The 27,806-nt window shown below is 45.3% G+C and overlaps 1 protein-coding gene across 3 annotated transcripts in view; it reads right to left on the bottom strand.

The window, feature by feature from the left end:
- The window catches only part of LDLRAD3 (low density lipoprotein receptor class A domain containing 3), a 942,778-nt gene that overhangs the window by 546,489 nt on the left and 368,483 nt on the right, over window positions 1–27,806 (bottom strand). For all 3 annotated transcript variants that reach the window (XM_069623357.1, XM_069623356.1, XM_069623355.1), the window contains exon 2: window positions 21,907–22,053. In XM_069623357.1, the coding sequence (XP_069479458.1) occupies window positions 21,907–22,053 (147 nt within the window). The remainder of the gene's footprint in view (window positions 1–21,906; window positions 22,054–27,806) is intronic.

Consider the following 27,806-nt stretch of genomic DNA (forward strand, 5'->3'; position numbering starts at 1 on the left):
AAACCAGCAATAGAGATAGGAAGGAACGCAAGATGGTTGAAACAGTAGGCAGAATACTGAACCCTACCACGAGGCACAGTTCTGAGTGGAGATCCCCCCACCTGGGCAACCTGTAAATAAGATATATCACACAAGCCCAGTCCATATGTTCAATAGTCTCACTTCTTCCTATTAAGGCTTTACCCCCCCAATGTACCTGGTGGAGTAGAGTTCTCCAACGATGCGTCGACCGATCCTTCTTGAGTGCCTCCTTTTCAGGCGGGAGCCACGGATCGTCGAGAGGTGTCGGGGAACTTGCCGTTCGGTGTCGGGGAATCGACAGCCCTTCTTGAGTGCCCTCCCTTTAAGGCAGGAGTCACGGGTCGTCGAACGTCCGACGGTGAACAGGGTGAACTATGGCAGGGAAGTGGCAACTTCGTTCCTAGCGGTGCTCGTTGATGACAGAGCGTTGGCATCCTGCAAGGAAGAGGCGTGTGCGGCACCTCGGTGACGATAGTTCTGGACCGCAAAGAGATGATGAAGAACTGTGGCCCACCAAGGGCGTCGAGTCGTCGGCGTGTCTGTGGTCTTTAGGTGGCGGGAAACCCACCGGTGGATGCTCCTCGGCGCGTCGACGGTCAGGCCTTCTCCAGCGGGAGACAAGCGGATGACGATGCAGACGAGAGCGTCCGATGATCAATTAAAGTTCTTAGGCAAATGGGAGCACGGCGGCTCCGGTCGGCGCCGGCGGTCGTCGACAGAGGCGGACAACAGTCCGAGGGCTTCTCTTTGAGATTCCGCAGCAGTCCCCATATCGGGTTGGCAGCATGTCAAAGGTCTGTCTACCAGGGAGCGTTGGCAAAGATCAGCTGTGCACGATGGTCCCTCGTAGCTCGGGAAGAGGACGCCTTACCAGGTCCTCTCTGGGTCAGTCCTTGGAAACACAGCAGCCTTCAGATTGAGAGGGAGAGCCACATCACTCCTTCTCGTCCAGCGGGGGTTTCAAGGTCAAGCGTCAGTTACTCCAGTTACTCGTCGTAGTGGACTTCAGCTTCTGAACACGATTCCTAGCAGTGAGAGGTCCCCAGATATACTGCTGATCTCCCATTCATTCCGCTGGGTCACACTCAAGCATCCAATCACGACTGCGGGCATTCATGCAGGCAGGCAGCCAATCAGGCACACAAGGTATTCAGGCCATTCACTTCTCTCCAGACACTCACAACAAGTTATGTGTATTGGGACAAGTACCGAGCCATTCAACACTCCAAGCTGCATTCATACCGCTTTCGGGCAGGGTTGTCTCAGTCATTGTGTCAACCACCAGATACTAGACACCCACAACGCAGAATGCATATTCGTCACACACTCTATTCATTCAGGTCCCACCCACAGGAGGTACCCACAACATACATCACCGGGAAGGCTCCAGCTAGTCTGGCCAGGCCTTCACAACAACACCATATATGGCATTTCCACCCAACAGCCAGTCAGGGGGAAGGGACAGAGTCAGGGCTTCCCAGGACTTTGGGAAAACAAAGTAATGGGTAATAGAAAGCAAGAGGCCACCGGGGCCATCTTGTTTTCCATCAGGAATCAACTGATCCCAATGGCAGGGCCGGGGTATCCCAAAATGGAGGATAATCCGCGCACCTGTCAAATTCAGTATGGAGCTGCCACCAGCCCATACCCTGCTCTGCGGGCCACCCACAGGTGCCCAAAAACATACACTAGGGGCACAGGATTGTACCCCCACCATGGGTGCCATAAGGGTATCCCGAGGGTCCGTTCACCAAACCAAAAGAAAGAGAGCTGCACCGCCAGGAGTCCCACATGAACTTCTGTGCGGAAAACACGACAGAACACACGATAAAAAGCAGTAAAGGACAAGGATACGGAGGCCCTGTCCCTCCGATGCATTTCCAGCATCACACTGACACAGCAAGGTTACCCTGGCTGTGCACTGGGTTACTGCTCCGGAAGCGATTTCTGTCCCATCCACAGTGGTTACCTTGTCCATAGTTGGCTAAGAACACAAAGGAAGCCCCATCTCTGCTGCCAGTTCTTGATCAATATAATTTCCAACTGCTCCGCTATCGATGTATGCTTCAACGGCATGCATTCTTGACGACTGTTGGTGGTTAATTAAGATCACTGGTATTGCAAAGTGCGAGGTCAGCAACTCTTTCTTCTCACTCGACAAACTGACCTCTACATTTGTCGAGCTTGGTAGTTTCCCCGATTCCTTAGCTTCATCCTTCCCTGTGGCCCTGACTGTTCTTCTTGGGGGTTTTACTTGACAGTCCTTCAGGAAATGTCCTGGTTTCCCACAATACAAACAAAGCTGTTGTTGTCTTCTTTTGTCCCACTCTTGTTTTGTCAATGGAGGCCGTATCCCTCCAATCTGCATGGGTTCTACAGCATTTTCAGGTACACGGGGTGTGTTTTCCTTTGGTCGAACATACACGGTTCGAGGGTCCGTCTTAGACCGGTCTGCCTTTCGGTCCTGCAACCGGTGGTCTAGCTGCAGGACCAGATTTATGAATTCTGCTCAGTCTCTGGGTGGATCAACCACCTGGGCTAAGACGTCCTTTAATTCTCCTCGTAAGCCTCGATGGAATAACGTGGTTCTTTTGTTTTCTAGCCACTTAGCTTCGGCAACCAGTCTGTTGAAGGTAGCAATGTACGTTAACAAGTCCTGATTCCCCTGTCGGAGGGACAAGAGTTCATTGTCTACTGCTTGTTCCTGGGTATGGCGAGCAAAAGTTTTTTCCATTTCTCTCTGGAACCCCCCAAAGTCATGTAATAGAGGATCGTCATGGGTTACCAATGGCACCGACAAATCTGCTGCACTACCACTCAGGTATGATAAGACAAAAGCTACCCGAGCTTGGTCGTTTGGAAATGCTCCAGGCCTTCAAAGAAAATGAAGGCGGCACTGATTGATGAATGCTGCATACTTCCGTGGGTCGCCTGAGAACCTTTCTGGTGGTGCCAGGGGCACTGTTCCAGGTAACGTTATCTATACCGGAGTGGGTGGTATGGCAGGCTTTTGCATCGTTGGATTGCTTCCAGGTAGAGGCATCTGTCCTGCATGTGATTGCAAGTATTGCCTGCTAATCTCTTCAGTGCGTTCTTTGGTCACTATTAGGTCCCTCCAGAGGGCATTAGTCTCTTGTCGGGCAGAATGAACCTCAGCACGAAGCTCTCCTAGTAATTGGGCCAATTGGTCCATTTCTGATGTCTCCATGGTGCCCAGGTGGATTTGTTATGGTAGGCTTCGTGTTCTGTTACGCTCACCTGGTATCCACAGGGACGCCACCCAGCTGGGTTACTCGCTGGTATGCTTCTCAGCTTTGCCCTGATGTGGTCTGCGGGAAAGGTTCTGCCTGAAAATACAGGAGGACTGTAAGTAAGTATCCTCCCTCCACCCCTGTATGCTTTCAGTCCCTCTGGCGCCCTCTCCTCACCTTGTGTTAGAATTAGGCGTGCTCTCCGTCCTGCCTTCTTTTCAGGGGCATGTTGTCTTTCATGGGCGATTGCGGTCCAGTTACTTCACTGACGCCGGCCCGTTTGATATTGTTCAGGTAGGTCTTATTGCTGTTCTTTAGTTTTATTGCTATCCTGCATGCCTTTCTTTGTTTAAAATGTCTCTTTTTTCTCCCTTAGGTATGCGGAGCTTCAGCGCGGCGAACTGGCTTGGTTAAGCCCCACTGGTAAATGATGGCGCATTAAGAGCGCTATGATGCGTTAAGTTAGCACTATGCGCATCGCTACGTAGTCTTGCCTTGCTAACCTGTGTTTTCCTTCCTTGTAGGTCGCAGTGTTCTTCAGCGCGAGTGGAATGTCCGGAGTGGTGCCAGCCGTGAGGCAACCAGCCAGGCAAGCCTTTTGAGCAGTTCGTAATTTGTAAATGTTCTCTACAGCTTTCTTTAATGCAGCCTCTATCTTCCTCTTTCAGGTCGTTCTGTCCGAGAGGCGTACAGATTCAAGGAAGCTGTTCTCAGTAGCTGCAAGTGTTTACAGATGAAGACTGCAGGTAAGGTGCTGCTGCTAATGATGTTCCTTTTGTCTCCTTGCAGGTTCTGCTTCTCCGAGGTTCGAGGGAATAGCTGGACGCGGTGAGCGTCACGTTGCAAGCTGCAAAGTAACACAAAGCATGTTTTTCAGTCAGGCTGTGGTTTATATAGCCCAGGTAAAGTAGTACCAGGGAAAGTAGTTCCAGGCCTGCCACACCCAAAACACTAGACCGCATAGCTTGGTTCTTAAGAACCAAGCTACGTGGATGCCTCCATGTTGGCTGACAATACAATGATGTAGTTCCCAAGCACATTGTTGTTCATGGTATATGAGCGTGGCACCATAGGCGCCAGGACTGGCCCCATGAGGGCTTTTGAAGAGGATGCCAGGCGCTAGAGGCCTGAGTCCTGACTCCAACTGGCCAATGGGTTTGCCAGAGGGTGTTTTGGGCGAGGGTCGTGACAATTCCCTTGACTGACGTCATCTCTCTGGGCCTGGTGCGCAAGACACTTTACTATCGCTCATTGCATCATTAAAGATTCTAGAAGGGCATTTCCAAACTGTGCATTCTGAATTGGTGTACCTGCGGTTGTTAAGAAACCTGTCTCATTCCACAGGATCCCGTAGTCATACACTATCCTGCAGATGGAGTCAATAACAATAGTTACCCTGCTTACCCTTTGATAAAGTGAATGCTACCATTAAGGAAACATGTTTGACTACTGTGCCGAAAAGACATCTGGAAGCTGTCCACTTTCAGTTCCCGTGTGTGCTGTACACGTTGCATATCCAGATTTTAGCCCCCTTTTTCATTCCTCAAACAAGATCTATCCACATAATCCTCATCTGATTTGTTAATGAAATATCTTTTAAGAGTTGACATGGTTTAGTGAGTCATGCTGCAGTTAAGAGGCAATCACGCCACTTCCCATCCAACGGGATTAGTAGTAGGGAGGGTAGATTTAACATTAAACATTAAGTAACAATTACATTGGCTAAATGTAGAAAACATGATCGCATTGAGTGAGTCTGAATGCTGATAAATAGTGTGTCCTCTTTTTAAGTAACAGTGCAGTTACGGTATTCAGCACTGCCACAATAATGGACAACGCTATGCTCTCAGAGCTCTGTACTGCTACCGTGGTTACAACTACTGACCACAGGCAAGGTGGTAACCCTGCCACCACGGAATCAAACACACTACTATTATAATCAGTCGGTCTGTGTTTATCACCATGCTTTTGCATCAGTACTGTCTGTGCCTGTCCCCTACTTTATAATGGCAATTCAAAATGAATGATTTGTGGTACTCAGGAACCTCACTGGGTAAATCTTCTTTTATATTCAGTGCGTGCGTGTTATTCCTTGAAGTGAACTTAAAATCATGGCGTATCCTCAGATCCATAGTCGGCACTAGCAAGTTGCCCACAAAAAGGACCTCATGTGACTAAATGTGGTTGGCTTCCAAAATTTCTGAATGCCTTCTATTGAGGAATGCATAATGCTCCTACCTTCATCTGATGTGACACGTCCTAAATAATTATTGTTTTCTCTAAACAACTCTAATTTCTGTCTGCATGCTTAATGACCCTTCTGGGCCAGCGAGTTAAAAGCACAAATATGTCTTACTTGTATGCCTCATAAAAAGACGACTCAACGAGTAGGTTGTCCACATATTGTACTAGAAATTAACCCAGTGAAATATTAATATCATCAAGTATTTTTTTCAATATTTGGGAGAAAAGGACTAGCCTCTGATTATCCTCTGTAGGTAACAAAATCAAGTATACTGGAGCCCAGCGTGAGGAAAGTTGAACAAATAGTGACTATCTGGTTATACAGGAATAGAGAAGAATGCAGAACATAAATCAACTACTGTGAAGCATGTCGCTCTTGGAGGGATACATGACAGGGGGCAACATTACAAGTTGAAAGCTAATAGCCACACACAAAAGTCACTCGCCCCCATTTGTGAATGAAGGGCAGCCAAATGCACAACGTGCTTGAACAATAATGTACTTGCATAGTCAGTCTAGCACAAACACTTACTTTCCTAGGATTAAAGAAAATACTGTCAATCCATGTAAACCTAATATATAAGAAATATGTTTGTGTGAAAGTGTTGGTTTGCATGCTATGGCTGTAGCAATCTATGTTTGTATGAAGCTGTTGTTGAAGGAGAATAAGAATTTTCAAACAGAAGCAGACATATATTACAATCAGAGTTCCCTCGCCTCATCAAACTCTTGTGATACTGGGCAAGTCACCTTCTCTTTTTTTTGTACCTCAGTCTCATTATGTAGAAAATAGGAAGAGCATAATACAGTGACTTCTAAGAAGTACTATATAAAAAAGTAAAACAACTGATTCAGTGTGTTATGCCCAGTGTTACCCACTTAACTGCCAACAGATGAACCAGAAAATCTGGGCTCAATTTTCAGTTTTCCCATCTGACAAAATGATGTGATCTTGGACAAATCACTAGCTCGATGTGCCTTATTTCTGCTGGGCGATCACCTCCTTGAAGATTTCTGTGTTGTGCTTTGTTGGTCGCTGGAAGGTCCGTCCTGCTTTCGCTCCCTACCCCACAAACAACTTTTCCATCCCGCTGTCCAGACACTTAATCAACAATTCTGTATTGTCCTTGTATACTAATAGAGGCAACTTTGAGTGAAAGACGTAAAATAAAACATAAAATAAAATAGATATAACCCATACAAAGGGGTTTTCACTTTGTTTATTGCCCATGCTGGAGATAAACATTCAGAAAGTTATATTTATTTATTTTATTTATGTATTCATATTTGTATAGCGCACAACAGCCCACAGGCATCGTATCACATTGTGGGCATTGTTTCAGTTGTGCTCGCATTGCACCATTCCTGTGTATATTTATGTTGCTTAAACAAGGATTATGTGCAAATATGATCAGGGGGATATTTACTTTACATACACGGCCATTGTTTTACTGAAATTATGCTACCCTCTGCACTTTCTAATGCAATGTCCTCTGGTCCCAATCAGTGGCATAACGCAAACGGATGGGAGACGCCATTAATGATAATGGAGACCACATCTCCCCAGCCCTCAAAACTCTGCACTAGCTTCCAGTTGCCTGAATGGTGAACTTCAAAACCCTATGCATTTCTCACCGAGCACTGCATAAAACCGGACCTCAATATCTTCAAGACAAATTAAAACCCTACCAGCCAGCACGTACTCTAAAATCAAGCTCAGCCAGCCTCCTAGTCATACCAAAAACAAACTCAGTCAGGTTAGGCGGATAGTCCTTCTCAGCTTTGGCCCCCACGCTGTGGAACGCACTCCCACCCCACATCCGACACACTGAAGACCTCATGTCTTTCCGCAAATTATTAAAAACTTGTCTCTTCCCCTAAAACCGACCCCGGACTCAAACTAACTCAAACTGGATAATGCAAAGACTAAATCATAAATAGCAATGTACCATCATGATCCGAGCGAGAGATCGAAATCTAATAATCTCTATTGGTAAACTAAAAAGGACAAACAAATAAGAATGAGAAATGAAAAAAACTAAAAAAAATGTAGCCTCATGATCCGAGCAAGAGATCGAAAACTAGTAATCTCTATTGGTTAACTAAAAAGGACAAACGAATTAGAATGAGAAATGGAAAAAAAAAGATATTTTTAATAAGGGTGAACATACTAAGTGGAGCTAATGAAATCGGTGAAGTGGATGAAGCGCGTAGAGCGCATGAGTGCGCAGAGCAGATGAACAGGTGAAGCGCGTGGAGCCGATGAGTGCGTAGAGCCGATGAGTGCGCGGAGCTGATGAATCACATAGAGCAGATGATGCGCGTAGAAGGGATGGAGCGCGTCGAGTGGATGAACGGACGAAGTGCGTAGAGCCGATGAGTGCATAGAGCCGATGAGTGCATAGAGCGGATGGGTGCGTAGAGCGGATGGGTGCGTAGAGCGGATGGGTGCGTAGAGCGGTTGGGTGCGTAGAGCGGATGGGTGCGTAGAGCGGATGGGTGCATAGAGCGGATGAGTGCATAGAGCGGATGAGTGCATAGAGCGGATGAATGCATTGAGTGGATGAGTGCGCAGAGCGGATGAGTGAGCAGAGCGGATGGGTGCGCAGAGCGGATGACTCCGTAGAGCGGATGAATGCGTAGAGCAGATGAGTGCGTTGAGCGGATGACTATGCAGAGCGGAAGAACGGATGAAGCGCGTAGAGCCGGTGAGTGCGTAGAGTGGATGAGTGCGCAGAGCTGATGAGTGCGCAGTGTGGATGAGTGCACAGAGCGGATGAGTGCGCAGAGCGGATGAGGGCGCAGCGCAGATGAACGGATGAAGCCTGTATAGCCGATCAGTGCGTAGAGCGGATGAGTGCCTAGAGCAGATGAGTGTGCAGAGCGGATGAGTGCACAGAGCGGATGAATGCACAGAGCGGATGAATGCACAGAGCGGATGAATGCACAGAGCGGATGAATGCACAGAGCAGATGAGTGCGCAGGGCCGATGAGGGCGCAGAGCCGATGAGGGCGCAGAGCAGATGAGGGCGCAGAGCAGATGAGGGCGCATAGCGGATGAGGGCGCAGAGCGGATGAGGGGACAGAGCGGATGAGTATATAGGGCGGATGAATACGTAATTGCTGGTGCGGGTATAGATTATGGTGCGGATGTAGGGTGTGAGTGTATAACTGAGTGGAGCGGATGTAGAGTGTTGAACAGATTTAGGGTGTGGAGCGGATGTAGAGCATGATGGTGCTGAGCGGATGTAGAGTGTTCAGCGGACCTAGGGTATTGAGCAGATGTAAGGTGCGGTGGTGTTGAGCCGATGTGAAGCGTTGAGTGGAAATAGGGTATGGTGCGGCTGCAGAGCGGATGTAGAGTGCGGAGTGAGTATAGAGTGCTGAGCGGGTGTAGTATGCGGAGCAAGGAGCGGGCGTAAAATGCGGAGCGGGTGTAGAGTGCGGAACGGTTGTCGGGTGCGGTTCAAACGGGTGATGTATGTAGATGGAAGTGGGTGGTAGGAACGGAGGATGTAGCTGGAAGAACGGATGACGTTTTTGGACGATACGGGTAAAGTACGAGGAAGGAACGGATAAGGTATGTGGACAAAATAGGTCAAATATATCAAATAGAACGATTGAAGTATGTGCATGAAAATGAAAAATATGGTCAGAACGGAGGAAGTATGAAATTCGAACTGGTGAAGTATGTGAGTGGGACGGATGAACTGGATGGAACGGATGGATCTGGGTCGTACGGATAAACTGGGTTGAACAGATGGAAATATGTGGATAGAACGAGTGAAGTATGAAGACGGATCGGGTTAACTGATGTAGAATAGGTGAAGTGGGTGGAACCAGTTAAGTGGACGGAACGTGTGAAGATGACGTATGTGGATCAATGATGCATGGAGAAAGGATAGTGTTGAGATAGAACGAATAAAATCAGCAGTGCGTAAATGGTTCAAGTGCATAAAATAGTTGAAATCCTTGTAACAGATTGCAGCGCTTGGAACAAACTGGAGGGCTTAGAAAGAAGTGGAGTGCATGGAACGGATGCGAGTACACGGAACGGTCACAAATGCATAGAACGGACTGGAATGCATGGAATGGATTCGAGTACATGAAACGGATTGAGTGCATGGAATGGATTGGCCATGCATGGAACGGATTTGAAATGCATGGAATAGCGTGACTTATATGCAACAGTTTGAAAGAGCATTGAAATGCACTGTTCTGAGTACTTGACCTGGTTGTAATGCAAGGACAATCGGAGTACATGCAATAGATGGATTACATGGAACTATTGGAGTCGGCTCGGTCTTAAGCAGCTAAGGTAAACCACCTCTCCACGCTTACTCTCTTCTTTACACCACCACTCAAATAGAACACAGCGATACTATAACACCATTCGGTATAGTTGTTCTCATACCATCATTTGGCTCATACTCCCCATCACCCTAACTAAACACTGCTGGTTACACACCCTCCAGCCTAGGTGTTTCTGCTCAGGCCTAATGCAGCCAAATCGGTCTGGATAACAACCTGCCAGAACAATCACATAATCCTGATCTCTCAGCCTCCACACCTACAGCTAAGAAGCAGCTATCACACGATTGCCACACCAGCTGCACGCATATCTGGTGCTCACACGCACCTTTTGACTCTCTCAATTCTCTCTACTGACCTGAACTTCGGTTCCCGAGGGCGTTCAACCTACCAGCGCCTTGAGACCATACCAATGGTACATAAGGCGCTATATTAATGCTAAGTAACATAACATAACATAACATAAACTGAGCAACATTGCAAGTTTTATTAATAACACCTACTATCAGGGTTATAGAACGATCTGCCACAAAGAGATATATGAAGACACAGTGGGCCTCATTAGGACCCTGGCGGAGAGGGTGTTACGCCAGCGTAGTGCATGGCGTACCTCTCCGCCATACTACGAGTTCCCGTAGCGCCATGGCGGCCTTTTCCGCCTGGTTTTACCAGGCGGAGAAAACCATGGCGCTACGGGACCTCGTTGTTAATTACGCCACCGTATTTTACGGTGGCGTAATTAACTCCTTCCCCACTCCCATTATACCCTATGGGGCAAAAATGGGAATGGGGAAGGGCAGAATGGGGATTGGGGATTTACCGCTCCGCCGAGGTCGGAATGGGGCGGTAAATCCGCCAACCCCCATGGCGCTATCGGCGGCTTTCCGCCATGCTTCGCGGTGCATTTAGCACCGCGAAGTCCGCCTGGGTCCTAATGAGGCCCAGTGTATTATCAGACAGACTCGAGACTAAAACAAAAATATGAAGCAGTCTGGAAGCACTCAGTCTAACTCTGAATTGCGTTCAGTCTGACAAGCAAAGCATTCCGAAAATATGCTGTAATTTTTTTCTAATCTCTTTCCCAGTATGTTCGCTGTGGCATTAATTCTGAAATATTTTACACTGGTATTTATTTTTTTAGCAGCCGATTCACCACGTTTCATGCCCTGCCATCCAGATTCTCATTAATACGGCTTGCCTCCTCGACTCATTCACCGCAGCATATGCGTGAAATCATTTATCTGTGGAAGAGAACTTGAGTCATGGTTGTTTGGCATGGTGAGGACTGCGGGCATACGCCTTTTACTCACCCGCCGTGGCCTCACTGCCATTCACTTACCTGTGGTGTGTTTCCTACGATCTGGCGTAGAGGTGAGCCTCTGTTCTCCGATCCCTCTGCCGCCATTGCGGCTTCGGCACTGTTCTGCAAAGAGGGGGGATAGCCTTAGGTTAACTGCTGCGAGGAAAGGACCTTGGGCTTTCTGTTTGTTCGCGCTCTGCCTCTGTGTCCGGACATTGTAAAGACCTCTGGTAACAACTGGCTGCTCCGCGTTGACACGCCGTAGAGACATCAAACAAGCTGGTGCTTGCTATTGACTTTTTACTTGATTCCGACCGGGTAAGAATAACCTGCAAAGGTCCTTTTCAAACGACAGAAAACTACAGAAAATTCATTGTTTTGATGGAGTGACAACGTGACATTAATTTTCTTGCTACTTGTGTAAAATTATCTCTAAACCATATAATCTCCAAAGTGTGGCCCTCGGTGAAGTCACAAGAGTCAACAGTCGTGTGATGACCATGACCTCAAATACAATTGATGGGGGTTTCTCTTTTAGGTCATACAAAAATGGGGGAGGGGGTTCTTCCTCCACAGAGTGTTTTTGTTAAAATTCTACAAGAACCCACATCTGCTATGGACTTCAATTTGGGGACCCCCGCAACAACCATAACTGTCTCCACACCGGTAAACCCCTTGTTGAAAAATGTATTATCTTCTGAGTTAAACTATACCTTAACTGCTACAACAATGAAGACTACAATAGGGAATGTTTTCCCTCTAGTATGTGGAGAGAATTCTTCTGTCCCCCTTCTTGATCCACAGGACAATCAGGGTTTTCTTCTCCTCCCCTCTCAGACTTTGGAACATACCATTGAAACTCAGGCCTCTTTACCGGAACTAGAGGTGGAAGGAGCCCCACAAATACCTACTGATTCCTCTTATGAACTAAATGGTATCTCAGCCATATGGGAAGAGTCGGAGGGAACTAAAAACCTAATGCCTCCCACCGCACCGGGACACAAAGGTGTATCCATTAGAGATATTTCTCCTGCGGTTCAGCAGGGTTTGGGCTCTTCCTCTATAGTGGCACTCAACTTTGTGGTGGCGCTCAATTTTGTGCTCAGTTCTTTGGTCAATGTTTTTGAAAATCTTAAATTGAAGTCCAGCAGCACTCAGGCATAATGCTTGAAGTACAAAAGAACTTGAACTGAGTGACGCGTCAATGGTTGCCTTAAAAACTGCAGTAAATGAATCTAAAGGGGAAACTGTATCCCTCTTGTCCACAATGTTTGAGATGCAAATAGGGAAAATGTATCTATTAACTAACCAATGGGCTGACTTAAAAGATGAGTTAGCAAAATTGAATGTGAAAATGGATGAAGCCGCAAAGACCAATGCCCAGACTCTCTGCATGAATTGTAGATACCATCCTATGTCAACTCCCCCAGTCCATGAAATGAATGACACGCCTCTCTCAGAATCAGTAATGGAGGAATACATACGGCTATCTCAACTAGCCGAATGTAATGAGGTCCCTATTACTGTAGAGGGAAGCATACTCATGGAAGAAGCTATTGACATAGACTAAAGATAAGCAGAAGAGGGGCAAGAATTAAATGGAAAAACTAGAAAACGGAGAAATAGGCAAAATAAGGCCCCACAAGATTCTGCAAAGATGCAAGATCAAGCCCAAATGAAACAAACAAAAATAATAGAGGTGTTACCTCAAATCGCTTTATAAAAAATCTGAAAGGGATGAATCCAGAAATCTCTAGGAAAGAGCAAACTAAAGGAACTAAACCGAGCTGGGGGAAAAACAGAAGATCGCAGTAGATGAAAAGGAGAAGAATGATGACTCCAGAGGGAATACACTGCAAGTGCTTAAGGTCACCGTCGGGAGTCAAACAAACCCTTGCAACCTCCAATGAAGAATGCGCCGATATTTCTGAATTTGAAAAAGCAAGCAAAGATCTTTCCATCAGATAAGAAAATTGCCCCTTTCTTCCTGAAGGCTTTTCAACCGGGTAAGCCCTCACAGGCTATTGATCGGGTTCCCATGGAAAAGAATGCTACTTCACACCCGTCAATAGGCCTGTCAGGTGATCTTTCCCAATCAAGCTTGCCATTGAAGGACCTCTCGTTGGAGGTCAAAGTCAACCAAAGGGAAGCAGGTGAGATGGGAAAAGGTTTATGAAAAGAAAAAGCTTAACAGGCGCCAAAGGTGGTTGTTAAAGAAAACCATATTGGATCCCAAAATTATTGAAGCCAAAATAAGATACTTAAACAATAACCATAGAAATTGGTTAAGATCCCACAAGTATTTGAGGAGACAGAGAGAGGGTGAGGAAATGTTGAAGGCCATATGTGCTAGAAATTCTAGCAATATTTGGTCTCTTGTGGGTTCCATGAAGGTTTCGACGATCTATTCCCAAGATACTGTTATTCAGGAAAGCTTCTGGGTCGACCATTTATCTACGGTATATGGCTCCATAGACTCACAGTAATTCAACTTAGAATTATGTTTAAAGTGGTCCCTGAATTATACATCTGAGGATATTGAAAGTCTAATAAAAAAATAATCTAGCTTTAGGGCAGCCGGTCCTGACTGTCTGATTAATGCAGTTCTTAAATTAAATCCTGAACTCTGGTGAAAAGTCTTAAATTGCCTCTTTGATAACATAATTCTCAGTAAAATAATTCCTGAGTAATGGAAAAATTCAATCATAATCCCCATCTATGAAAATGGTGACCATTTAGCTCCATCGAAATATCGGCCCATATTGCTCTTAGATGCCGATGGGAAGATCTTTTCGGGTCTCATTTTGGGAGAGTTAGAGAAATGGACGGAGGACAAGGGCATTATTCCTAAGCAACAGACAGGTTTTAGGAGAAGACTTTCTACCTCTCTTAACAGCCTGATTCTTAGTTGCTTTAGCTCAGAAGCTTTTATAAAGGGAGCGACACCCCTATTCAGAGCCTGGGTCGATCTTTCCCAGGCTTTCAACACCATTAATAGAAACAGACTATGGTTGAAACTAAAGTCACGGGGACTCCCAGACAATCTGCTGTTTTTTTTTTATAGAGCTGCATGAAAGATCTTCACCAAGAGTTCATCTGTCTAACTCAGGGGCTCTATCTCAATCTAGTCAAATAAAGAGAGGGGTGCGCCAAGGTTGTTTGATTGCACCCTTTCTTTTTATTTTATATCTTTTGGATCATTTACAATGGTTGAAGAAGAGCGGTCTGGTGGGATCCAAATTAGGCAACATGAAAATTAATTGGTTAGCGTATGCTGATGATATTGTAGTCTTAGACTACACCCAAATCGGTCTGCAACGCCTACTAACTGCCTTATCAGAGTATGCCAAAGAAAATTATTTAAAAATCAATACGAGTAAATGAAAAATCATTGTGTTTAAACATCCTGTAAGGAAATTAAAACCATTTGTTTGGTGATTGGATAATTCTCTGATTTCTACTTCTAAAGAGGTTATCTATTTGGGCTCAATGATAACAGCTTTTCCCACCATGGACGACCTTCTATCAACTGTAGATCTGAAGGTAGTGAGTGAACTTGGTCGCACAAAACAAGAAAATCCACCTTCAATATTGTATATTTTCCTTGTTGCCTCTCTTAAGATTCTATATTGGTAAGGTGGTCCCGGTGATCACTTTTGGTATCGAGTGCAACTTTTTGGCCTTCGACATTGACTGGGGTAAGATTGAGGGAAAATTTTGGAAAAGACCACTTGCGCTCCCCAACTGTTTAAGGTTCGAACTGGGTCTTATCTCACTGGGCACATGGATGGAGTGGAAATGGGTCTCAACACATAGGCTCATTTTGGATCTGCCAAAATCATCTCTGTATGAGGAAGTTCCCACATCTGTGCACAGTTCTATCTGTCCCTTTCTTAACAAATTGAAGTCTAGATGCGATGAGACGCTAGCTCTATCGGACAGTAATACTGATACTCTTATTCAAAACCCGCTGTAAAAAAAGGAGTCATTGCACCGTATGGAATTAATCAGGACCACAGACAAAATGAGGTCATATAAAATCTAATCATAATTTCAGTTAATTGACAAGCCCAGATCATTTGTTCCTCAGTATTTGACGAAATGTCCTGACTTCAGATTAAGGATGGACTTCCTAAGGTTAAGATTAAATCTGTTACTAACTATGGAATTTCTTCATGTCCGGCATGGTGACATACATGTAACAGATATCTGTGATAAATGTGATGCAAATGTAACTCATGCTATAAGTCATCTTTTGATAGACTGCTCTGGAACCTGGCCTCTTCAAGATTCCAGCGATTTGTTCACGATTCTTGTTTGCTTGTCTCAGGCATGTTTTGGAACAGATTAGTCTCAGGAAACGAAGTTTTTCTCACTTTAGAGGTGGCTTCTGTCCTGAGAGAACTTAACCTCACTGTAAAAAAGGGGGTCCCTTTCAACTCCCCAGCAAATGAATGATAACAGCTCCGCTCTGTTTAATTGGTCATGCTATATGATCCGAGTATGCTGTATATTCTTTTTATTTTCCCAATGTTTCTTTTTATATAGTAAGATTGTTATTTTCGTCTTGTGTTTTTATATTCTTGATTTATATTATGAAATGTATAAAAAGTCATTTTTTTAGGCTAACGCACAATACAAAATAAAAAAATTACAAAATTCTCATTAAACAGATTTCCTATATTAATGTCTCCATTACAATGATTGGTCCAAATGGTGCGCATATCAGGGTCAAATATGTCAAGTCACAAACTGGTGACCTTCATACGTTACCTAAAGTCTTTGCAATACAGCAAATCCAATATTTGACATTTCTGTGTCTTTTCAGTTCTGAACTATTCATCAGCCAGGGCTGATCCCAGACTTTAGGATGGACGGGCAGGGCACTGACTGTAAAGTCATGTAAAGTGATCACACATCAGTATAAATTCAATGCAAGAAAGTGCACTGAGGGCCAGTAGCACGTCCTATTAAATAGTTTGTCTAAATGTATTTTTTCTGCAATTTCTTTTATTACAGCGAGAGGTTATGCTGAAAATGAAAGCAGGGAGGCGCCAGCCCTGTAGAGTTTCAGAAATAATGACAAGCGCCAGCTTGTAATTATGCTGAACAATTGCAAAAAAGCTGACTTGCTTGTGTGTTCTGTGCTTCATCCTGGAATTCTCCAACACACTGAGGTCGTCTATGGCTGTGTGCAGTGTCAGTGAATGTGAATTGTGACATTTCACTCCAGATCAAAATAGTGCAGACAATATTTCAGGCCCAGCACAAAGAAACGGACTCCCACCCCAAGGTCAGGGCTACACATGGGAGGGCAGGCCTGCTGTATTTGCAGTTTGTGGGTGCCCTGAGCCCGTTCTCAAATAGAGCTGAGAAGCCCGGGACACATTTTAAATGACAAATACTTCTTGGCACTTGAGCATTGATTATGCCCTTGGCCTCTGTTTATTTTTCTGTGCAAGTGGTCCACCTCCCCTTGGCATTTTCTTTGCAAGTAGGGGCAGGTTGCATCGTGTGCTTGCTTTTCACTTTGACAGAAAGGGGGAAAAGATCGAATAGAAAGATAAGCAAACACAAGTGAAGGATGAAGCTGTATGGTACATATGGACGGCAGGTCTCCATCTGGACATATTACCTACTCGCCCCAATTAAATGCTTCCTCGCCAATGGCTAGTGGCGAGTGTGAATTTTGCGGCGTGTATGGCATGGCTGCCGGATTGAGGACTATTGGGAATGTGGTCAGAAGTACTACATGTAGTGCTCGTAGAATTTGAACTAATCTCCATAGATCCCCACATGGTTTCTTTATAGGTAAAGAATGGGGGCTAAATGGGCGGGTTGTGGGGAAATTGCCCCATGATGCAGTAATGATTTGTTAACTACGGAAATACCTGGAACGGCTTTAGTCTTTAAGGGTTACTGGGGTGTTCTTCATAAACCTTTTATGGTGTCTACTTGGATACGCACTGGCTGAGTTTTATGTATTAGCCCCATTTCATTTGCATGTTGCGTCCATAATTCCTGGGGCGCCTTTGACGGGAATTCTAAATCTGCCCATCAGTGGCGTCGCTAGGGGGGGAACTGGGGGGGCCGGGCCCCCCCCTATGAAACCATGTGCCCCCCCTTGTACCCCCCTACCTAAAACGAGCAGTGACCATGCTCTTCCCCTACCTTTGTCTATGCCCCCCCACCTTTTGTCTTTGGCCCCCTCTGTGCCCCTCCTAAATTTGATTCCTGGCGACGGCACTGCCCTTTTTACATCATCTGCCTCCTCTTCTAAAGGCTGTTCTGCTTGTAGCATTCGCTCTCATGTTCACCTGGAATATCATGAACACTGGTGCATGCAATTTACACAGCAAATCCCTTCCTAATGAATTTGCTGGTGACAATGGGCTTAAGAGAAAAACATGATTATCTGAAATTGGGCAATAGATGCTGTTCAGGGTTTGGTCCCAGATTGATCACTGGATTCCGGGCAATACCTACAGCTCTCACGGTTTAAGATGCTGGCAGAACATTTGGAACATCTTTGTATGATTTGCCCCTCTATTTATTAGACAAACAAAGCTTTCCCCATTTATTTCGTGTTAGATGAATGGACCTTCTTGATATCCAAGTATTAATACATGTAGACAGACATATTTTTCCTTTAGGAATTACAAATCATTAATCTGCTGTTTGCCCTGTGGTTGAATTTATTGTGCATTCAAATATGGAAAAAGGGGGGCAGGAGGAGTAACAGCTGCAATAGCTTGAAGTTGAGGATCATTTGGGCACTCCAATGTCCCTCCTGCCTGCAAACGTGACATGCAATATTAAAAGTCACAAAACAGCTCTGATCGCGAAGGTGGAAAGAACACTCTGAAAATTGTTGCAATATGTGGCCGATCGTGATCTTTGGGTTGACATAGACTAATCTGAGACCATAATTGACACTTATAAGTATTGTTTGAGTTTCTTTTATTTTAAAACACAACTCAGAAAAGGGGTGAAAAGGGATACAGGCACCAATTCATTCTTGGAAAAGGCAGTGACCATTACCCTCAATGCAGAGAGTGATTGAGCTCCTCGTGGCATGTCGTTGAGGATGGCGAAGGCCAGCAGTGATGCAGCTAGCACACCGGCACATGGGAGTGAGTAGATACACAGAGAGAAGCCTTTCCCGAAGGAAAGACACCTCAAGACCGGAGGTACAAACCACTTGTGGCCAGTATATCTGCCGAAAATGCACTAAGACGCCAGTAAAAAGGGTGAGAGAGCACTCGGGCAAACGCATATCTTTATTGTTGCAGCAATTTCATAGTTTCACCAAAACGGACAGAACGCCCTCAACCAACTTTCCTTCCCCCCGAAAAACAACAGTTGGTGAATAAATGAGCACCTTTGGAACCAAAACTCGTTTTCTAGAATCGAACCTGTGCAAACCATATCAGTGTTTTGGCCTGATTTACAAACGCGTATCTCAATGGGTAAACCACATTGAAGAACACTGTAAATCAGGCCATTTGTTTTAACAGAGGGCTTTTACAAATGTACCAGCCCTGAGGAAGGCCACACAACATTTTGCCAACCCAAAGCAACATTGTGCATTGCATTACAGGTCTTTAAATGCTAAAGTAATCTACATTATTTGCCATACAGCGTTCGGATTAGACGTTATGCTCTAAAATAAACATAGTGAATCAGGCACGTCACTTGATATTGCGTCTTGAAGAATTCACACTCATTGGCGTTGCAAAACGGTAATTTGTGTTAAGATTTCAGAGTCATTTGTGCTTCAAATGAAGCATGTTACACAATAAATCTTCTGACATGCCTTCGTTATACGGGAGGTGGGTGCTGGCACATTGTTTGGATACACTCGGAGTGGATTTTCTGACACCAACACTTAGAACATTTCATAACTATCCAATTGGCATCGAGTCCATCTCTGACATCATCAATAATTGCCCAAAGGATACTTGGCACTTGAATTTCCTCGCAATATGGCCAAAAGGTTTCCTTCCCGAGAACCCCTTCTTCCCCACTGAACACATAATGAAAGTTTACAGAAAGGTTGCAGGTCCAACTCAATTCTTTAAGATTGTTGGATTCATTTTGGTTCCAGCTAGCCAGTTGCTTTACTCTTTCTACTCACAGGAAAGGTGTGCATTTAACCTCATGAGATTATATCTGCAAAGTTTACCAGCTGAAATTCCAAACAGCAAAGTAGGAAGAATTGAATGGACAACCCACAATGAAACTTGCACAGAGCGCAATTTGTTTTTAAAATGTGTCAATTAAAAGTGTGTGAAACGCATGAAAAGGGTAGGTTGGTTGAATACATATTGTTTAACTGCTTAACGATTTCTTCTGAATATAATTGCAATTACAGGGCATGGTGTAATATACTACGAAGGTGGCCATAATGTGAACTGTGAGGTGGGAACTTAACTGGTCGAAGGTGTACAACTGTGCAGAGGATGAAGCCCTGCAGTCGGAGCAGGGTGGTGCAGGGCTTTTAGCCAAAGGGAGACCAAACGCCACTCCATGGGTGTGGTTCATTGCAGTCATCTAAACAAGATCCTCTGCTATAATTAATACCAACAAAGGAGTGCCTAGAATCAGTGGGCAAAGAGGAAGCAGCAGGTAGGCCTTCCACAGGCACCAACAGGGGGCAGGATTAAGGTCCAGCTCTGTGGATACATGATTCCTTTTATTGTGCTAACTCAGCTAATACACACAATTTTGTTCTTGAACTTGAAGAGATAGGCAAAGTCTATGGTTATTCGAAATAGCATGTTTGTTCATGTAGGCATTTTTGTGTGCGTTGCAAATCAATAAACTTTTATTTGTAGGTATACATTGGCCGATTTCTGTAATCACTTGTTCACCACTGGAACTTTTCCCTCTCCCCTTCAGCACTCCATTGAGCATCCCCTCCTCAAGAAGCCGTCTGCCGATCCTACCTGCGCGACAAACTATCACCCAATCTCCATCACTCCTTTCCTGGGCAAACTCTTGGAAATGCTGGCCATCTCCCAGCTTACTCTCCACACTGAATCTGTTGGTTGTCTCCATGACCATCAGTTTGGCTTCAGAGCTGCCATAGTCACAGAAACTGCTCTCCCAAACACCCGTGAAGATTTGCTCTCTTAGCTTGATTTCAGCATTCCTCTGTCCTCATCCTGCATGATCTTTCCTCTGCTTTCGACATGGTCAACCACGCCATCCTAATCAATCGAATCTGTGAGAACCTGGGCATCACGGATCAGGCCCTGGAGTAGCTTACCTCCTTCCCCTAGGAACGCCCCTCCCAGGTTCAACATGGTCCCTTTCTCTCTGCCACCTCTCTCTCTACCTGTGGCGTTTCCCAGGGCTCTTATCCTCTCACCATGGTTTTTCAACCTTTACTTGGCCCCTTTGGCTCACCTGATCTGCACCTTTTCTAACTTTCAGAGTTTTGCAGATGATACTCGGCTTTCCTTCAGGCTCCCCTCAGCCTCCTCTCCACTCCTCTCTCACACATTGCCAACTGTCTATCTATGATTCAGGATTGGTGTGCCTCCAACGATCTCTGCCTTAATGACTGTAAGACTGAGATCCTTCTCATTGGGTACCCTGCCCCTGCTTTCCCTTTCTCGCTCTGGCCCCCTGCCTTGGGCCCTCTTCCTTTGACTTCCTGCGAGGCAAAAAGCCTTGGTGTCATCTTCGACTCCACTCTCTCTTTCTCTGCTCACATCTCAGACACCACCAAGCAGTGCCACTACCAGCTGCACCTCCTCAAAGGGACTCTTCCCTTTCTCACTTTCCCCCAGAAGCTCACTGTCTCCAGAGCCCTGGCTCTCTTTAGGCTGGAATACTGCAACAGCCGCTTTCACAATCAGCCTTCCTCTAATCTCCGCCCTCTGTAACTATCCAGAACAGGACTCCAAGTCTTATCTTTGGTCTCAAGCCTAGGGACCGTATCTCTCCAGCCCTGAAATCTCCCCAATGGCTCCCAGTGTTTCAAGGATCAAGTTTAAGACCCTTTACATTGTCTACAAGGTTTTCTGGGGCCGGGGCCCGCACTACATCTAACGCTCCCTTCCAAAATACCTTCCTTCTCGAGCCCTTCACTCAGCTACCTCCAACTGTCTAAGGGTTAGATGCTTCTCCAGGCAGAGAGTGGGGGGTAGATCTCTCTCTTCTGTGGGTGCGCCCCTCAGGAATGGCCTCCCTGCCCCTCTCAAACGTGAGCCGGATCACCTGAAGTTCCGGAAGCAGCTTAAAACTTTCCTCTTCTACTCTGCTTTCTCTCTCTCCCTCCCCTGCTGACCTACCTGTCTGCTGTACCGACTGGTTGCTTGGCTACCCTCAGAGTCTCACTTGGTACCAGGCTCTTTCTTGATCAGTCACCCTTGCAATGCCTCTGGGTCTACCACGCACTTAGCGGCTGTACTGTAACCCTACAGTCCCTTCTTCTACTTTCACTACCCAGTGCTGCGCTGCTCTGGCTGCACTTACTCAGAGCATTGCTGCCCTGTTTTCCCTTACCCTCTCCCTTGCACTTTCCCCTTGCACTTCTCGTGCTTGCACTTGCATGGTCTGAAAGACACAAGGCCAAATCATTTGTCTTGTCCTCCCTCTGTCTTCCTTCCCTTGTCTTGTAGCACCTAGAAACACATGTGTACAGACGCGTTATAAATGACTTATATCATAACATTTCTTACAATCACCCTCCCACACAGGTAACCTCCCTATATGCATGCCTTACAAAATTCACATAACAAATAATTCTACAGCCTACATGAGACTTACGGCATTTCTTCTCATCACTCCCATCAAAACAGTCGGGCTGCCCATCGCACTGCCGGGAACCGGGGATACACCGCCCATTGCCGCACATGAAGTTGCCAGGAAGGTTGCATTCAGTAGTGTAGTTGTACCCGGGAAGTAGCTGACTCTCTGTGGGGAGAAAGCAGAACATAAAGAGCAATTCCAATTTCTTTGGTCCTTGCATGGTCCTTTTCATGGCAATAATGAACGCTGCCATTGCAAACATTCTTAGATGCCTGGAAGGATGCTGGGATTTGGGAACACCTCAAGTGTGATTGCATGTTTGGGGTTAAGTGGTCTAGATCCCTTAGGCACTGGAATTGGCAATATCAAAACAAGCCCCAAAGATAGTGGGACTCTAGTTCAGTTCTTTAAGCGGAAGCAACCTTTGGAGCCTTCCTTCCTCACCTTTCTGCACCTATCTTTCCACCACACAGCGTGGGTAATAATAAGCAGCGCTCAGATGCCCGAGGGTTCGTCGCTATTTAAATGCTAAATCATCATCATCAGCATCATCCTCATCTTTAACTCCAGAAATACAAAGCGCATATTATTTTTAAATAGCCATTATAGCTGATGTTTTTATGACGCCTTCATAGGATAAGCAGCTTTAGTTTGTTAATTTAAGTGATGTGTCAGAGCCAGATAATTCACATTTGGTTGATTGCTATAATGAAGGAGCAGACAGTTGCCTTACCTCCAAACAAAAGCACCTCAAAAGAAAAGAGAAGAAACAGATTGGTGTTCCAAGCCACAGCAAAGAAAACATCTGAAAGCCCAGAAAGACAAGGCGGCTTCTGTGATGCTGAACAGCTTGTGCACCTAATTAAAGCCGATAAGCCCAAGTGTGCTTTGCTGGACCATGTAACCACCCTGTCCAATGTCAAGTGTGTCCCGGGCTAATGAATTATCGCCGAGTTCAGTGAACAGTGCGTTCTAACAAACAGTTCTCCCATTGCTGTTCCTGGTTCTAAATATTATGGTGAATTAAAAACTGGAGAGGGCGTGGGGGGGGGGGGAGACTGCTATGATGGGCACAAAAGAAGACTCCTTACCAATGATAAATACACACATGTCGCTTAAAAAGGGATATTCACAGATGCCTCAAGGAACAATCACGAGGATAGTGAAATGTATTTTATTAAATTACTTTGGTAAACGGTGCTCACAGTGAGGGCCGTTTGCTATTGACTAGGTCTTCAATTTGAAGACTTCAAACAGCAGCGCAATGCTGTACTGTGATTTATTTATTTTTTAACCGTTAATTTATTTTTTTACTGTGTACTTCAACATGCACAAACTTTCCCAACTCGAGCCCATTGAGAGAGGGTTGGTGGCCCCTGTCACACAGGCGATGGGGGCCACGAGGTAAAGGAAGCAAGGCTTTATTCAGGAAATAAACACCACGTGGAAGTGCGATGTTGCTCATTTGGATCACTCTTACAGCATGCTTTTGTTTCCCGCTCCCTAGAAGACCATCGACAGTGTAATTCCAGTGTTGCTCGTGTGCTGTATTCTTGGATCAGACCATGAAGGTTATTATGGGTCGAAAGGAGGACTTGGGATCCGATTTGGGTACCCCCACCTCCATTAAAACTGGTGTTGACTCTATGCGCTGCCTCACTATTCAAATTACCAAGCCTCAAACACTCAGTCATGGGAGGGAGGGTAATAACGAGCCATTTTTTTTTTAAAGGGGTTCATTGTAACGTCTCATTCTTTATCTGCTGATTTATTTAACTTGATCAGCCAATAGACGTTTCCCTCATACCTGCCTAACATGTGGGTTTCACCCGGAGCCTCAGGGTTTTCACGCTACTCTGGGTTTTCCAGCCGTCCCAGCGCCTCCATGTGGTTGGCTACAAGAAGACTATTAGTGGCCAATTACATGACGGTGTGGGGGAAGACCCGTCCAAATTTTGCTTCAGTCATCACGCAGCTATGTCAATCATCACTCAGCATAACGTTTTTCTGCTTTATTTTCTATGTGGGCAGACCGTATCTGTGGGGAATTGCATACGTGGGGCATTACGTTGATGTGGATCCCCGGGTTTTTCATTTTGGAATGTAGCCAGGTCTTGTTTTACTGCTGAAAGTGATGTAATATCCTGTGTGTTCCAGTGACCACATTACTTTCTCTCCCTCTTTGTCCTTCTTCCTATTGATCTCTTTTTCTCTCTCTTTCAGGGAGGAGAGGGCTGGTCATCTTTTCTATCTGGCCGAGCAGGCCTGACCCATTGCTGGTGGACAGGAATGCGGGTTCATGTGTCAGCACAGAATATTGGTAATCCACCTTTTTCATGAGACTCTGGCAAACATGTACTGCTTGCAATTCAGTCTTGTTATTGAATGTGGGAAAATACAGTCCAGCACAATTGCCAACATTTATTAACTGTCTGCCCCTGCACTGTAATTTCGGTCATCATTCGACGGCACACAATAATTCATGGTGACTGGGACCTACTAGTCATTTGATAATTGGGAGGGTCGTGGCCTGCACAAAACCTGCTCTGTGGGGCTGAATCAAATGCTGTAGGGTCTGTCAGAGAGGTTGAATTCAGGGTCTCCAACTGTGAATGTTTGGTTCCCCAACGTAAACACCCTGAGCCTTCAGGTTAGACATGGATCTCGGCACCAGGTGCCTATAACAGAATGGGTTTTTCACTGGCACCAAAACCTGTGCTTTACAGTCCAGACACGGGTCTCTGCAATAGATGCATATACCCTATTGGCTATTTTGCTGGCTCTGGAGCCTGTGTCTTACAGGATAGACACAACTCTGTGCATCAGGTGCGCACACCCCATTGGTTATTTCACTGGCAACAGAACATGTCTCTTACAGGTGCTTCCAGAGTTCTGCAGGAGGTGAATTAACATCATGAGCTGTCTTACAAGTCTTGCAGGTTACAACCCATATCTCTGCAGCAGGTGCACAACACACAAGCATCCTTATAAACATCTTTTAGAACAATCCCCTAGTTACATAGGTCATACCACAAAATAAATATTGGGAGCACTCATATAACATATGAGGTGCGAAAAGGGACTAGACATGGCTGCCCACTGTCACCAATGTTGTATGTTGTTTATTTTGGTGCTGCAACCGCTGGCGCTGTACTTGAGGACAGAATTTGATATGGTCGGAATCATTGTGGATGGAACAAGACATCTTATTTCTTTATATGTAGATGATATGCTTTTATACTTGCAGGAACCCGAATATAATTTACAGCTTATCATAGAGGTATTAGATAATTTTGCTAAACCTAGGGGTATCTCGGTAAGTGGGGATAAAGCATGTGTTTTTCCACTGGCTGCTTTGGATATGAAAAGATTGGAAGTATTACCTGTGATGGCTATTGGATGGGTCACTGATTCCTTTCGGTACTTGGGAATCAATATAAGTAATGATATTGAGAATACATGCAAAATACAGCCAAGGCATTTGATGGTGTAGCAAAGTCTATTGGTTTCTGAAGGAAGCTACCACTGTCAGTGATGGGCCAAGTGGCATTGGTTAAGATGGTTTGTCTTGCCTCATTTATTATATTATTTTGTTAACGTACCATTTGATGTTACTAGTACCATTTGAGGTTCCTAGAGTCTTCTTTAAACATTGTACTCTATGATTAAAGGGTTTCTCTGGGGCCCCAGGAAGTGCACAATTGCATTGATGACTTTGGGTATGAGGTAGGAGAGAGGTGGTGTGCAGCTCCATTGGTTTGAATTATACTACTTGGCAGCCCGAATGCAGTGCCTGACTTGGTGGCTGTCAGATGAAACGTCGTTAGACACGGATCTGATGCAGGCAGCTATCAGTACAGTTTTGTTGAGAGAGGCTCTATGGATAACAGACAGCTGTCTGCCATGCACACATTCTCTGCTATTGCTTGGCAGGAAGATATGGGCTAGGATGTTGAGGCTGCTTAAGATATGGGAGCCATATTCTCTAGATATTCCGCTGTCAGCGAACATCAGCAGGGATAGAGCTGACCTTAAGAATTTGAGGTTGTGGGAAGATTTGGGACTCGCCACTTGGGGAGATGTTTTCAGAAATGGTCTATTAATGGGATTCTCTGAGGTAATGGAAGAATACGGGCAACACCGAGACAATTTTTATTGTTCACGAGTTTGATGAAAATCTCTAATAAAGAGAAGTGGCTGGAATTACCTGAGGAGCCAAAGAAAGATGAAACGCTTGCATTGATGTATGGACTGGAAGACGGCTGGAAGCGAGTGTCCAGGTTGTTGAATGCATGTGTGACAAGACGCTCTGGATAAAGCATGGGAAATGGACCTGGACCGGACTATAGATGATGAGTAATGGGACAGTGACTTGATATATGTGAACCAGGTCCCAAGGAATGCCAGACACAGATTAGTGCAGTTAAATGTTCTACATAAGACGTATTTGGCACTGGCGAGATTTAAAAAGCAGGCATCTCCTAATTGCCCATGGTGTGGAACTGATTTGATGGACATTCTACATATGTTTTGGGGGTACCCAGTAATTCAAGATTTTTGGGTTTCATCAGTCAGGCAATGGAGAAGGCTGGTGTGACCAGGTTCCAATGGATCCCTGATGTATGCCTGATAAGTATAGATTCTAGACAGAAAAAGGATAAACATGTGGTGAGGTTAGTGGACCTGGCCTGCAAATTGGCTAAGCATAGGCTAGTCATGTCATGGAAATAGAAGGCTGGCCCACTGTTTGTGGTATGGTGAGGATCTGAAGAGGCAGCCCACAGCCGAAACTGCAGAGTGGTACAGAGCTCTAAAGAGGGGATTCAGTGAGACCACAGATAATATGGGGGCTTGGAACACCCTTATACAAGTGTTGTTTTGCCCCTCGGATGACAGACCTCCTTGAAAACATTGAAATGTTTGATGTGAAGGCTGCAACTACTATCTGTATCTTTGCAAAAGGTGAACTGGTATTGACAATGATGGAAGCGGCCACCCTGATACAAGCAATGGAATTGATTGTAATAATGAAAGTAATCATTAAATGCTGCTGGGAGATGCCTACATATAATGTGTCTTGATATGTACACCTGGACAATTATGACAAGCTGCCAATCACTTTTAGCTAATTTGGTTGTTGTTATGTAACTTTGATTATGTCGGAATGATGATAATTTCGACCATTGATTTGGAGGATGTTTGATAACGAATAAAAAAAGATTCAAAAACAACAAATAGGGGACAGTCAAACTTTGCTAGTGTCTCTTTTTGCCCCATCCGTAGTCTCTTTGACAGAAACGGTCTGGCAGTAGGAAGGCCTAAACAATGGATTGAGAGTGCTGCCTATCACAAGGATCTCTCAATGAAAGAACAAGCACTCTTCTCCATGGGTTCGACCTAGCAAGCTGCATAGTAACACTGAGATGGGATTCCCTGGCTTTCTGCAGTGGTGAAAGGCTCTATCGTGCTTTCAGTGATGGAAAAAGGCGATGCCATGTGTGAGGTCATGAGGAGTACTCTGGAGCCGGAATGGAGTATGAGGGACCCTATGCTTCATTACTTCGTTCCTTTTAGAAGGTTAATAGAGTAAGGTTACTGTTCCTTCACACAGGAGTAGGGGGCGATGGGAATGAAGAGTGCCAAAGACTGATCTATGGTGAAGCTTGCACTCCTCTTCACTTAAGGGTAAACTGTCCGAAAACTACAAGACACGAATTACAGATGTGCGTTAAAAGAAAAGCAGGTGCTAATTTCCAGGTAATACTATTAACCTTTATTGAGTGGTTTGGCATTGTTAACCCACTACGCTATGTTGCCAGCAACACCTAAAATAATGATGTGCTGGCCTGCATGTTGCTTTCATCTCGATGACGAAAGGCTAGGAAGCAGCAAGCCAGTGGCATGGGTGCAATAAAAGC

Source organism: Ambystoma mexicanum, chromosome 11 (genome assembly GCF_040938575.1).
Source record: "Ambystoma mexicanum isolate Mex_15411 chromosome 11, UKY_AmexF1_1, whole genome shotgun sequence".
NCBI lineage: Eukaryota > Metazoa > Chordata > Amphibia > Caudata > Ambystomatidae > Ambystoma > Ambystoma mexicanum.